General features: G+C 47.5%; 7 protein-coding genes across 7 annotated transcripts; 5 read left to right on the plus strand and 2 right to left on the minus strand.

The window, feature by feature from the left end:
• Positions 1–493: 493 nt before the first annotated feature.
• N7503_002258 (ankyrin repeat domain-containing protein) lies at positions 494–2,741 on the plus strand (the record flags this gene model as incomplete). The annotated part of the gene is given in 2 exon segments (XM_057061805.1): positions 494–2,437; positions 2,457–2,741. 2 exon segments carry the CDS (start codon positions 494–496, stop codon positions 2,739–2,741), a joined length of 2,229 nt encoding a protein of 742 aa, XP_056925767.1.
• A 279-nt stretch (positions 2,742–3,020) lies between these two features.
• On the minus strand, positions 3,021–4,142 carry N7503_002259 (uncharacterized protein; the record flags this gene model as incomplete). Its single annotated transcript, XM_057061806.1, has 2 exons — positions 3,021–3,094; positions 3,149–4,142. 2 exons carry the CDS (start codon positions 4,140–4,142, stop codon positions 3,021–3,023), a joined length of 1,068 nt encoding a protein of 355 aa, XP_056925768.1.
• A 991-nt stretch (positions 4,143–5,133) lies between these two features.
• On the plus strand, positions 5,134–6,473 carry N7503_002260 (uncharacterized protein; the record flags this gene model as incomplete). The annotated part of the gene is made up of 7 exons (XM_057061807.1): positions 5,134–5,155; positions 5,204–5,334; positions 5,382–5,732; positions 5,789–5,928; positions 5,979–6,046; positions 6,098–6,128; positions 6,188–6,473. 7 exons carry the CDS (start codon positions 5,134–5,136, stop codon positions 6,471–6,473), a joined length of 1,029 nt encoding a protein of 342 aa, XP_056925769.1.
• A 1,320-nt stretch (positions 6,474–7,793) lies between these two features.
• Positions 7,794–8,030, plus strand: N7503_002261 (uncharacterized protein; the record flags this gene model as incomplete). Its single annotated transcript, XM_057061808.1, has 1 exon — positions 7,794–8,030. The coding sequence occupies one exon, from the start codon at positions 7,794–7,796 to the stop codon at positions 8,028–8,030; it is 237 nt and encodes a 78-aa protein (XP_056925770.1).
• A 559-nt stretch (positions 8,031–8,589) lies between these two features.
• On the plus strand, positions 8,590–9,495 carry N7503_002262 (uncharacterized protein; the record flags this gene model as incomplete). The annotated part of the gene is made up of 3 exons (XM_057061809.1): positions 8,590–8,691; positions 8,749–9,329; positions 9,378–9,495. 3 exons carry the CDS (start codon positions 8,590–8,592, stop codon positions 9,493–9,495), a joined length of 801 nt encoding a protein of 266 aa, XP_056925771.1.
• A 291-nt stretch (positions 9,496–9,786) lies between these two features.
• On the minus strand, positions 9,787–11,160 carry N7503_002263 (uncharacterized protein; the record flags this gene model as incomplete). The annotated part of the gene is made up of 2 exons (XM_057061810.1): positions 9,787–9,840; positions 9,895–11,160. The coding sequence occupies 2 exons, from the start codon at positions 11,158–11,160 to the stop codon at positions 9,787–9,789; spliced, it is 1,320 nt and encodes a 439-aa protein (XP_056925772.1).
• Positions 11,161–12,431: 1,271 nt separating this feature from the next.
• mog1 (Ran GTPase-binding protein MOG1) lies at positions 12,432–13,311 on the plus strand (the record flags this gene model as incomplete). The annotated part of the gene is made up of 2 exons (XM_057061811.1): positions 12,432–12,508; positions 12,660–13,311. The coding sequence occupies 2 exons, from the start codon at positions 12,432–12,434 to the stop codon at positions 13,309–13,311; spliced, it is 729 nt and encodes a 242-aa protein (XP_056925773.1).
• Positions 13,312–13,523: the final 212 nt, after the last annotated feature.

Here is a 13,523-nt window from a genome sequence, read left to right on the forward strand (position 1 = left end):
AGGCACCCATAGCCAGAAGGTGAATAGCAACTGGCTTGTATGTTCAGATATTGTCCTTTATCGGAATAGACAACCCGGGATTCCAACCGTGAATCAGCGTCAATTAGGTGTCAAATGGGCGTTGACAACACCAAGACAGCTCTACACTAGTAAAGTACGGTGGATTTTGTAAAGCGATAAACTGAAGGTTCTAAAAATGCTTAGTACTTTTTGAGTCGCGCGGCTCCACGGCCCACTCTAGCTGAACCCACTTTCATCCTTTCAGACTCATGGCCACGCGTCTTCTGTTTCTGGTGCCTCGGAGCCGAGACCGAATTATCGGCCTTTTTGCGGGGCCAAATTACCGCTATGATTCATGGTAGTTATTGACATACGGGGTACAATATACCGAAATGAGTCATTCACTCAACATGCTAGTTTATGATTCCTATTGAGAACTCGTGTACTGAGCCAGTTTAATCCACAAAACCTAACAACATTGCGAGATATAGCCATGCAAGAGAAACGAAGCCCATTGACGCTGCAACAGCTTGAATCAGCAAGGGTGTTTCTAAGAAAGCTCGCTCGAGAGGAATATGAGGACTCTCGAGAAATCGTACGCCTCAGACCCGCAGCACTAATCCAGGCCTTTATTGATGATGGTGGCACTCCGGAGATCACTTTGAGTTCTTTCGTCTTCTACCTTCTGGACAACTTGAATCTGCTGCCTGAGGATGACCTCGACGTGAACCTCGTCCTATCTGACCCGAACTCCTTGACTTCCTGGTCCCAGGAAAAGACCAAAAGTCTCGGTATAGCCTTGCAAAATTTCGCTCAGTCCTTGACTGATGGAACCGAACCTCTTCTTTATGCGTCCGAGCATGGTCTGGACGCAGTGGTCAAGCTGATACTCTCCACGGAAGGAGTAAATTTCATGGGAGACTACGACCCGGAAGAGCCACAGCCACTGTCATTGGCGGCGAGAAATGGACACGAGACGGTTGTCAAACTGCTACTCACAATAGAGGGTATTGATGTCAACCACCGCGAAGAAAGCTGGGAAGGCCAGACGGCACTATCATCAGCCGCGGAAAACGGACACGAAGCGGTCGTCAAGTCATTACTCGCTGTGCCAGGTATCGACCCAAACATCGAAGATTGGGATTACAAGACACCGATGTTGCTAGCAGCGCGTGCTGGAAATGATGCTATAGTTGACCTTTTGCTTTTGGAAGGCGTCGATCCAAATTTCAAGAATTATTGGGGAGAGACGCCCCTGATAGTGGCAGCAGAACTCGGACACGAAGCAGTCATAAAGCGACTTCTGTCTGCAGATAATATCAATCCAGATGTTGAGAATTCTCGTGGAGAAAATGCTTTGTCGGCGGCTGCAGAGCTCGGTCATACGGAAATAGTAAAGATTTTACTTACCACGATTGATGCTGGCTCCACAGACTCTGACGGAAATTACCCCCTCTGGTGGGCAGCCCGCAATGGCCATTGTGACGTTGTGAAGCTATTACTCACCGCGGAAAATGTCGATCCCGATTCCAGGAGTGCCGACGGGTACACACCTCTGTCATGGGCTGCCCAAAATGGTCATAAGGATATTGTTGATATTCTGCTCAAAGTTGATGGTGTTGACCCTGATAATCGGAGTTCAAATAGACGTACGCCCATTTCGTTGGCAGCAGAGAATGGGCACGAGGCAGTGGTTCATATACTGCTCACAGCAAAGGGGGTTGATCCCCAATTTCCTGATCTTCACGGACGCACACCAATGTGGTGGGCGGCATCGAATGGAAATGAGGCTGTGATTAAGACACTGCTTGCGACAGAGACTGTAAGCCTGGAAAGCATGAACTCTACGGATTCCCAAGGAGAAACGGCATTGAATTGCGCAGCACGAAATGGGCACAAAGAATCGGTGCAGCTGCTCCTAGACATAGATGGCATTGACCCTGACTCTAAAGATTCACAGGGACGAACACCACTATGGTGGGAGGTGTATCATGGACATGAAGTAATGGTCAAGAAACTTCTTGATAAAAAATGTGTCGATCCCAACCTTCGGAGTTCGGATGGGCAGACACCTCTAGTACTTGCTGCGAAAGCCGGACACGAGACCATTGTTAAGTTGCTACTGGCCACAAAGGGTGTGAATTCCGAACATCATAATTCAAATGGCGAGACGGCGTTATGGTGGGCCGCTCGGGAAGGACACGAGGTAATAGCCAAGCTTCTAATCGCCGAGGGCGTTGACCCGGAACCTCGGGGCTCCAACGGGGAGACTCCACTATGGTGGGCGGCAAAAAACGGTCACGACGAACTAGTGATGGTTCTCCTTGACGCAGGAGCCCACCCTGATCCACAGAGCTCCGACGGGGAGACGCCATTGTGGTTGGCAGCACAAAATGGGCACGAGGACATAGTCAAGCTACTACTTGCGACAAATAGGGTTGATCCCAATTCTAAAGACTCTAGGGGGAGAGACGCCACTCTGGTGGGAGGCACGAAATGGACATGAGATAGTTGTCAAGATCCTGCTTGGTATGGGGGTCAATCCGGACGTGGAAAACTGTGAGGGTCAGACACCTTTGTCTTGTGCAGCAGAATTTGGACGTTTGGAAGTTGTCAAGGTGCTACTAGAACATGGCGCCGACCCCTATTCTCGGAATTCTAGTGGCGAGACGTCACATTGCTTGGCAGCTCAGAACGGACATGAGGCCGTGGCTAAGCTGCTCAGTGAGGCCGCGCGTTAATATAATTAAACTGCCATCGTGCACGTGAATACGGGACTGGATCTGTTGAGTCCGAGGTAGTGCCAAAGTATCATAAATGGTATGAATATGTAGATATCCCACATCAACATTATTTTCCTCAATCCGTTCCTTTATTAGTTGAGCCTTGGTCTCTATTCTCCCTATTGTACATAGACCCAAGACACGGCCTTGACGTTGCCCCATATATGACATTATCAACTCTCATAGGATAAAGAGCCCAAAAACATAGAAGCGACGTGTAATTATGTCTTATAATAATTAAAATGCAGAGGTGTCGATCCAAGAAAGAGTTGCGGGAACGGTCACCGTGCCATTGATAGGCTTGCCCTCAGCTGTGTCGTTGTCAGTAAGATTACTCCAAAATGGATAGGATGGGGAAAATTTACCTCCGCTAGTGGTCAAGTAGAGGATGTGCTCATCCTCAGCCAAACGACCGAACTTGCCAGCCGAAACACCGGCCAGAATAGTCGAAATATTGCTGCCAGCGATGACAGTGGCCTCGGAATGCCAAGGGTACAAGACACTGAGCTCATCCATCTGGTTCTGAGCGATAAAGGCAACGCCATCGCTCTTGAAGATGAAGTCATCGGCCTTGGGCACGTTGCTGGTAACGACCTCAGCCTTGCCGATGGGAGCACCCTTGGCCGTGATGCGGATACGGTTCAGAGTGCCGACAGCGGTGTTGGACCAGTAAAGGTAATCATCGAGCAGCTTGATACCGTTGACGCCAATGTTGGTCGGGGGGTTGGGAATCGAGTCAAACTTCATACTTTCCTCGTTGACGGCAACGGAGTAGGCACCAGTGCTTGTGTTAACACGGTACACCCACCCATTGTAGGCATCCGCAACGAGAATCAATTCGTCAGACAGGGTAGTGAGACCATTCAGGAAGTCCGAGGTTGTCACATCAACCAGCTTGGAGACGGTAGCGTTGGAAACAACCTTGCCCGTGTGCTCAGAGACGGAGAAGGTAGACATGTCAATCTTCCAAATACTGTTCACACCCGAAGTGAGCACGAAATCATCGTCAACAAAGCCCGAGGTCACTACATAGAATAGGTCGGGAGTTGTCTCGGAGATACCGAGACAACCCATGTAAGTCGACGAATTCCAAGAAGCAATTGTGATTGGCTCTTTGATACCCTTGGGGTCAAGCTGCAGCACCTCAGGCGTGTCCAGACGAGAGACAAGGATTTGACCATTAGCGCGGACAGCGAGGTTCTCGGCCCACGTGCCATTGCCGAAGCTGTAGAGAACATTCACATCAACAGCAGAGCTAGCGGCCTTGCTACGAACAACGGGCACACTGTCATGAGGAAGAGCGAAGGCCGTGCTTAGAAGGGAGCAGGCTGCAAAGGCCAAGGAAAGAAGAGGAGCCATTGCAATTAGTGATTGTGTTGAGGGCTGTTTCACCAAGGGGAATCAGTGGAACCAAATATATATGCCGGCATTGCTTGTGGATGAACTAGTACAGAGTCGCTAGTGAGCTAGCCGTCCCCCCTCGGAGAAACTAATTTAGATTGGGAAAATGGGCTGATAGCGGGCTGCCAACGGCAATTTTGAGGAGATTGGAATAGCGCATAACATAGAGAAGTCGCAGTAGAGAGGCGGCGATAACACGGAAATAACCATTAACTAGCCGGGATCATTTCCTTCCAGGGGTAAGCTTAAAAAGTTCACTCTAATTGACTGTTGCCCCTGCAGCAAGTTCAGGAATGCTGCATCTCGCTGTACCCGTTAGTGTACTTCTCTGTAGCCGATGTATGCCGGGACCCACACACGGCTTGGATTTCTCAATTGTAACCAGTTAAACCCGACATCTCGGTCTTGCCACGCTAGCCATGTTGAACAAAATTGTTGCCCATTATACAGCTGATTGGGAACATAATCTGGGTCCGCGTCATAGCGGTGTCTGGCATGTCTTGCATTACGCAAAAATAAGGGGGAAATGTCTCTGGGCCAAATCAAATCATGATATGGGAAGGACTACACGGGCTTTCCGCGAGCTCCCCCGGCATGGGGCTAAATCTAGAAGCGTGTCCCGCAAAGTGGAGCCTAAGCGAGCAATAGATGCACCAATCGCCATGAATGGAGATATTAACATCTATATCTAATCCTATTTGAGCACACCTTCTACGTAGAATTTGTCCGGAACTCGGTCCAATCGGCTTTTTCCTCGTCCTGTGGAAGTTGACCTTGTTCAAGGAGGGGCAGCAAGGTGAAGGTGGCGCTCATTTAGTTACTGCAGGTGCAGCCTTGGAATAATATTCTGGAAGTTAGCCTTATAACAACAAGAATCCTTTGGATTCTTTTGGCGTTATGTTTGTTCTTCCCCACCAAAAAAATCCAGGCCTCTGTCGCTTCCCATGCCATGTCCGATGAAAGCGATATCGGTATGAAACCAAGAATGATTCTTGCAGCACCAAACTGACTTCCCTTAGGGGCCCCGGCCCTCGGTGTATGCTGGGCACTCGCTACCATTGCCTTGATCGTGACGATTGCCAGAATTTATACACAGGCGCGGATCACGCGTAAACTTGGGCTTAGTGACGCGATGTTGGCCTTATCCACTGTAAGTGTTCTTCTTCAATTCATGGTATCCATTTACTCACCGACCAGTGCATTGTTTTGACCTTCGCATCCCTGATCACCGTGCAATACCACTACGGTTGGGGTCGACATCAGCAGACGCTTACCACACACCAGCGCATCGAAGCCCTTAAATACAATTCGATAGGCCAGACTTTTGGAGTCTTGGGCTCTACTTTTGGCCGTCTATCAACCATTGCGACTATGTTTACACTCTTTGGAATCAACCGTAAATTGCGGCGAGGACTCTGGACAATATTTGCGGCACAATTGATTACCAACGGTGCCGTTGTGGTGTGTTTATATGCCCAATGCACTAATGTTGTCTTGCTTTGGGATTCGAGTGTATCTGGTACATGTTGGAATGCGGATGTGCAGACTGTAAGTGAAGCGCATCAATGGCCAAACATAATTGTGTCCATTACTGACAATCGCAGTATCTTGGATATGCGCACTCGGCTTTCAATGGTTGTACTGATCTCTTCTTGACCTTCTTCCCGGCGTACATGATTCGCAATTTGCAGATGAACCGATGGACAAAGCTCGGCGTGGGCATCCTCTTGGGGTTGAGTATTCTGTATGTCCCCACCTTCCAAAGTCTGTTATGGATAATAGCTGACCTATCAGTGCTGTCATTGCCGTTGTAATGAAGATTGTTAATCTCGAAGCCCTAGCGAATAGGGGCGACTATACCTGTCAGTATCCTCCCTACATTCGTTGGCAGGGAACAAAACTAATATCCACAGACAACACGGTTGCTCTATTCACTTGGATCTTGTAATAAACCCCATTTCTCCCTTTCCCTCAATCTGAAATCCTACTGATACACCCCCCAGAGCCGAAGCCGTCCTTCTCAACATTGCCGCGTCGGCCCCTGTTCTCCGTCCACTGTACAAAAGGCTTATGAAAAACGAATCTCGCAATTACTCCTATGAGATGAACAGCCACGAGGTTGTAAGGAGCCACGTCTTACGCAGCCAAGGAGGCATCAAGTCCAATGATTCTGCAAGTGACAAGGCCGCCATTCTGGTCAAAGACCAGTCGCTGCAGGACAGCTACTATCATATCACCGTGAAGCAGTCGTACTCGGTAACTATGGCTGAATCAAGAACTTCAGGCTAAAAACTGTAGGGCCAAAGAAAGAGAAAGAAGGGATGGTATACGCATTCCATGAACTTATAACTTGTAATATGATATGAAAATTAAACTCTGACATTTTACTCCACACACAAGTGCCGGGCAGTCCCCCCACCTGTGGAAAATCCATTAAGAGGTGGAGATTAAAGTTTTTTTCTGAAAATAATCTGTACATGATCAATCGCTGGAACGGAGGCGATAAACTTGAAACCTTAATTTGTCTGCCAGACTTTCCGTCGATTGTCGCGCCGACCGATCTCCGACCGATCTCCGTACAAAATGTTCGCTCAATGCAAACTCGAATTTGATCGACGAAGCCAATTCTGGCCAGATCTTGAGATAAGAAGCCCCAACCTCTCTTGCCGGCAAGGAGACGAGATTGTGGGGTCGGGTGTCCGGGGTAGAGCCAGGACCTACACGTTGTTGCGTGTAGTTGAAGCAAGATACTTTGAGATGGACAAGTGGAAAAAGGCCCGGAGGGTGACTCGAGCTACTAGCATCCGCCTATTTGAGTGACGATCTCGTTTACATTAACGCATGTATCCTTTTGATAGCTTGTTAAAGCATTGGCAGGATTCACCTATGATTGGATATGGCTATCCACCAACTACGGTACGTACCACATCTTCCATCAGACAGCCAACAAGACTTGTTTGTCCCGAAAGTCTGCCGGTAAGTCCCCCGAAGCCCCCGAAGGGGTTGGCATACCCTACATCGTCTAGAAGCCACAGTATGGTTCAAGTTTAAGACCAGGGGTGCTCAACATGGGAATATGATTTGTTGAAAGGATGCGGAGTTCCATGAGGATACAGCCTTGAGATTATCCTTCAAATGTTCTATCATCTTGACTTAGAGTCATCTTGATTCAGAGAAGAAATTGGCTCCGACTGAATGCTAGAGGTCTAGGTTTTTGATTTTGTGCCCAAGCGCCCAACTATGCATGGGAGTTAATATCGAGCAATGTCAGTCATGGGTCGAGAAATCAAAGGAAATAGAACCGAAACAAGCAAGCTGTGTCATGTAGGTCAATGCCCATGGAAGCATAGGTTCCAGGGTGAACGATAAGGGAAGGCGCTAGGTTCGTTTTGGGAAAGTGCATCTGACGTGTAGAAATGTGGCGAACAAAAAGCGGAAATATCTCGGCACGGGGGAAGATCGGTGAGGGAATTACAACAGTATGAACCAAAGGAAAAAGGAAGCGACCCTTGCGTCCCTATCTATATAAGTATCTGCTTGTCCTCATTAAAAAAATATGTGAACTTCAAGACTCGAGCTCTGCCATCCATTCCTATCTCTCGCTTCACAATGAGTACCTCAGGTTCTATCAAGTCCTTAAGCTCCAACATCGAGGACATTAATCCCACCTCCTCAAAACCACACAATGATACCGCGATGTCGCGCATTAAACAAAGTCTCAGACGTACCCGGGAGAAATGGGGGCCCCTGATGGCCGCTAAGGAGTACTGGGACGATGAGTACAATTTTCCTCCTGGGAGGTATGCGGGCCAGGACGACCGTCCGATTATTTCCGATAAATGGTGAGGCTCGATAAAGATACGGATCTATATAAAGGAACAAAGTCTCTGACATCAATTATTCTGCAGATCCTGGAATTCTCGATACAACTTTAATCGGTCTTTACTCGGGACTGGCTGGTCCTTGCTTCCAAGATGGGCCTCACCAAGTTAATCGGTTCGGAACAATGGGAAGGGATCTTATAGGCTGGAATAAATAATGATAATGTATAGACCGAATAATATTATGGGCTCTTTAGACGCTGGACAATTTACAGATTCGAACAGACCAATCATTAAATGTGACAGTATTGTAGTGTACGGAGTGAGATGGACATGAATTCTCGTGTTGGTGAAATCAATCAATATTACGCTAAAACCCAACCTCTGCGTTAGTCATGATTCTAGGGACTTGATCTCCCTTTCTGGACGTTGGCTCATCTTGGATGAGTTATGGTGACCAGGGTCCGATGACATCATCGTTTCTGTTTGGAGAAAAGTCGCGGGAACTTCCAAATCCCGCTAACATCCTCAACCTTTTTACCCAAAATCTTGCAGGTGTGAGCTGCTCGCTCAGTCGTCTCGCAATGTCCAACCACATCAAAGATGCCGCAATCGCCGAGGCCAAAAGTGTTCGGGCAGCCTCCGAAGGCGTCCTCAAATCCGGCGCATATCTGTATCCGTTCAAGGCAAGCTACAAGTCAATGCCAAAAGACTATTGAGGGGTCACTAATACAAAATACCAGGGTATAATCTTCTTTGCAACTCACAAAGATCTCTGGGGCCCATTTACCGCACGGGCTGGACGAACCATCAGTCTGGGCTTGGGTGTAACATCGTTCATGTTCTTTTTCACCTACGTTCCCCAGATGGCCATTATGGCTTTCACTAGTGGTCCGATTGCTGCTATATCCGCAGCAGTTCTTGTTCTCAGTGAAAGTGCGACTCTGACAAATATTTTCTCTCGATCTTTCTTGTGTGAAGATGCTCTGATTGATACGTTTGATGGTACCCTTATTGCCCGTCAGCAGGAGTCTCTCGTTGCGCAGGGACGTCAGGTTAAACCTCAATCTGCAGGAAGAGATGCAGTTGCAAGACTGGGGAAGCTTTTCTCGAAACCCTTTTCGAAATTTAAGCCCCAGGTTCTGTTGCGCTCTTTGCTTTACTTACCCCTGAATATGATTCCCGTTGTCGGAACCGTGCTGTACATAGCCGTCCAGGGTAAGAGGGTTGGCCCGGGGCTACATGCACGGTATTTCCAGCTTAAAGGGTGGGACTCAGTGCAACGGGAAGAGTGGGTGGCCAAGAATCGAGGCGCATATACTGGGTAAGTGAGCCTTTTGATATCTGTCTTCCAATGCTGACCAATATGCAGACTTGGCATTGCTGCTTTTGCTCTGGAGATGATACCCTTTGCTTCCATCATTTTCTCATTCACCAATACCGTTGGTGCTTCCTTGTGGGCCGCAGATCTCGAGAAGGCATTAGAATAGGTGTCTGACAGAATGGTCGGAAGGCATCAACACTTGATGGAAGAAAACGTTGTCATATTGTTGATATAGGTTTGCCGTGAGAATGTGATGATCTGGGGCGCGAATATTATATTATTATAATGATCCATGATTTAATTCAGAAAAGAAATTACCCCAGAAAAGGCTACAGACTTCCAAAAAAAAAAAAAGAAAAAAAAGAATACCCATATTGCAGCAGCGTTGAATCATGACATCTATTCTATACTCATTTAGCGATCTATCGCTGTGAAATGCCGAAAGTAATCTATACATCTAGGCCGAGCAGGTGAAAGGCTTGCCGACCGACCCTGATTGGAATTCATGAACCTTTTGGGACATAGTAAGTAAAGTATCAACGGGAATGGAAGAATATAAGCTCACCAAATCAGCGATACTCGCGTATGTACCGCAGACGAAGATAACCATGCCAACCACAAACACCACACCATTGCAGATAGCAGCCTTCAAGTTATGTTTTTCGTACCATGCGCCTTCCCTCAGGAGCATATACCACATAACCGGTGGGAAATAGAAAGCTAGACCAGAAACAAACAGAGACGACATGATAGATAACAATGCTGAGAAAATGGGGATAGCCTCGGCAATGATCCATGCTATCACTGTTATAACGAAGACGAGGCCAAGCCAGGTGACCCAGCCCTCCGGCGTATTGATGAAGCGGGCAATGGATTTCTGATACAATTTTCCATGGATGTATCGACTGGCCACAGTGAGGTTGATAGATCCCGAAATGAAGATGACTGGAAGGGCCAGGCCAAAAACAATCCTTGAAAGGAGAGGCCCTGCTGATAGCAAAGCTGGCGATTGCACACTCTGTCCCACAAAGGCATAAATGATCGACCCCGTGAAAGTGTAGATGAAAATCTGAACTCCACCCAGCCACCACATAGCTTTGGTGTAGTCTTCGGGGGTATGCATGTCATCCATGAAAGAGGGCAGACAACCAGCAAAGGAATACGCGAACACAATATTGTTCGTAGCCACAATCGCCGAAGTGAAAGAGATACCCGGCTTAGGCCACGCAGACCAATCCGAAGAACCATCGTTCTGAATCCCAGTAGCAATCATAGTGACACCGATAGCCAAAACAATTGAGGCGAAATCAATGTATCCCAGAATGGCAATCTCCGCAAAAGAAGGCGGAATAGCAAGAAGCATCAAGATAACAGCAGAAAGAATGCTAAAAATGACCGAGCATGAATCACTCTGCGTGATTGTTTTGAATGCAATGGCACCAGTCAAAGCATGTGACCCAATAACGAACACAAGCAGAGCAACAAAGCTGCCAACAAATATCCTCGATCCCCACCGACCCATAATAAGGGAACCGACATCTGCGTAATGCGCGACCTCGGGGTACATAAGCTTAACCTGGCCAATAATGTATCCTGCGTACATCGCAAGCAAGCCAATACCCACGGTCAGAATGATACCTGTGACCATACCCAGCGCCGCAAAGGCAGACGGTAACCCGAGACTGCCTAGCGCGATCGCCTCAACGATCGCGATAATGGTAAGACGCTTCCATCCTAGGCTTCGAAATTTCGCGTTACCCGCTAAAAGAGGCTGCGTCTCTGGATCACAGACATCGGCATCTTTCGAGATAACGCTGTTGGACCGACTCATAATGCCGGCTGATCCTAGCGGTGATCACGTTATTGGTGTTTATGTACAACCCCGCCCGCGGAAATGGCGCGATCTGGCCGAAAAACGAGCGGCAGCAGGCAGAGAACAGAGCAGGACCCAAGTTAGCAGGAGTTTTGGGTCGGGTATTGTAGTGAATGAGGATCAGAGATTATCTGATCAAAAGATGATTCAGAGTGGGCCGAAAACCGGAGGTCTCCGCATGGTGGAGTCTATTTCCTTGAGGAGTGAAACCCCCTTCTAAAAGTCAAGTGCAGTTGGGTGATTATGGATTCGTCAAAGGAATCCAGCGGAGTCACTTGTGTAAATGGACTAATCATATTGTCTGGATTTATTGAGCTGGGCCGCTGCAGCCGAATTTGAGCATGCGGCCATTTGACGAATCAAGATTAATATGCATGGGATCTTGCATAAAAATATGTAACACACAACAAGTAGGGCTTCAATATTTGATTTCTTTGCAAGTGGATTTGTCAAAATCACTCTGACAATGACATGGGTGTAATCATGATGCATGTTTAATTTTTTCCGAAGCATAATGTATTCAGTAAGATCTGTATAGCACCCGATCCAACTAAGAACATCTAGCATGTGACCTATATACTGCATCGATATCATGCGATAGAACACCCTGATTATTCCAGCTGCATTGTAAATTTCGGATCCACGGTTATCGAGTCATCCATTTGACTCATGTATTTCATAGGTGCCTGATATATTGGGCTAAAAGTATAGAATCACGTGATGAATATTCTCATGAAGAAATGGCCTGAGAGTGACTAGGTTAGCAATAAACTGTAGACATTTTGAAGTAAACAGTAGCTTGATATGTAGCAAACTGAGAATTACCCGCAATATAATTACAACTTATCATTCTGGAACAGGTAGAGTAGACGGTTGTGACATTTGGCAAACGTCATTGGGCGGAAGACTGCCTCCCGCAACTGCTGCCTCTGGTGTGCCTAGCCTACCTACAAGCATAAAACGACACTGAAAGCCTTCAAACATAAAGTTCCATTTCATACTGAACTTGATTTTGCCTTTTTCAAGTTTAAAACCTTTGAATTATCTTGAGGACCCCAGACCAGAACACGAAATCAAGAAGAAGAAAAAAATATCATCTCAACGCGGGGTCTTGGCATCAAAATTCTATATCGCAGACAACCTCGTCAAATCATCATCTCTACCAAGACAAAGTCCAGAAAATTCGAAAAATAAATATCCAAGTCTCCCGTGAGCGACTTCTCTCAACCATGTCAAACGTCAAAGAGCAAGACTTCTTTGGCGGAGCAATTCGGGGTGTTGTGCCACAGAACTGGATTGACGCCAGGTCAGTATATCTCTATTTTCTTAGTCCCCGGAACACCTTCCCGGCCCTAGCGCCCATATCAAAGATCCCCGATGAATGGGGTCTCAGCAACGGAGACAACGAAACAACACGACAAGACACCAGCTAGGACCATGACTAACATCCCTCACAGCAACCTCCGTGAAATCCCAGACCACCAGGAACTATTCCTCTCACCCGACACACTGTCTAACATGATCATCGAGATCAACCAGCGTGTCTCCCAAGAAGATGCACTGAGCACCTTCGCCACTCTTATTCAGCAGCAGCCTTCACTAGCAATTGGCGGCGGCAGTGTCGCTACCGCCACACCCGAGACGGTCAACCAAGCAGCTGCCTTGTACCATCTTCATGACCTCTGTGAGGATGATGATTCCATGCAAGTGGTTGCGCCGCCACAGCCCGTGTCTCTGGGCCGGTTGCCTTCAAATGCGCCATCTGGATCCACTGTCAGTGCGTACAAGGGTATTGTTGAGTTTAAGACAACTCCTCGTCGTCGGGATCAGCGGTTGCCTGCTGCCGAAGCAGGCTCAGCTGTTGCGGGTGTGGCCATGAATGGTGGCTCTTCTAGTGCACCGCCTGCCAAGACTTTGACATGTCATTTCCTGCTTGTGCGGCTTGAGGCGCAGGAGACGGATTTGTTGACATTCTTCAATGTGCCACATGAAGAATTTGATAAGGAAGGAGATGCGCGTGGTTTGTCGAAGGAGGAGACTGCTGCAGAGGATATTATGAAGGCTGTGGAGGAGAAGCTTGAAATTGTGGATTGGGGACTTTTTGTTTAGAAGCTTTGCTTCTAATTAGCAAGGGAAAGGGGGAATCGTTCAAATGTGGGATTGGCTGCTGGCCAATATGAGGGTGTTTCTGGTATATTGGAATTAAGTTCAGTCCTGGCGAGCAGTTAAAAATAAGTAGTACAACTTTTAGATAGACAATGAAATGAATGATTACAATGAGATTCCAAACACCTCCTTGGAGCTAAAATAGTCTGACTCAA

The sequence above is a fragment of the Penicillium pulvis genome (assembly GCF_028828015.1).
Source record: "Penicillium pulvis strain IBT 33274 chromosome Unknown contig_12_segment0_segment0, whole genome shotgun sequence".
NCBI classification, from domain to species: domain Eukaryota; kingdom Fungi; phylum Ascomycota; class Eurotiomycetes; order Eurotiales; family Aspergillaceae; genus Penicillium; species Penicillium pulvis.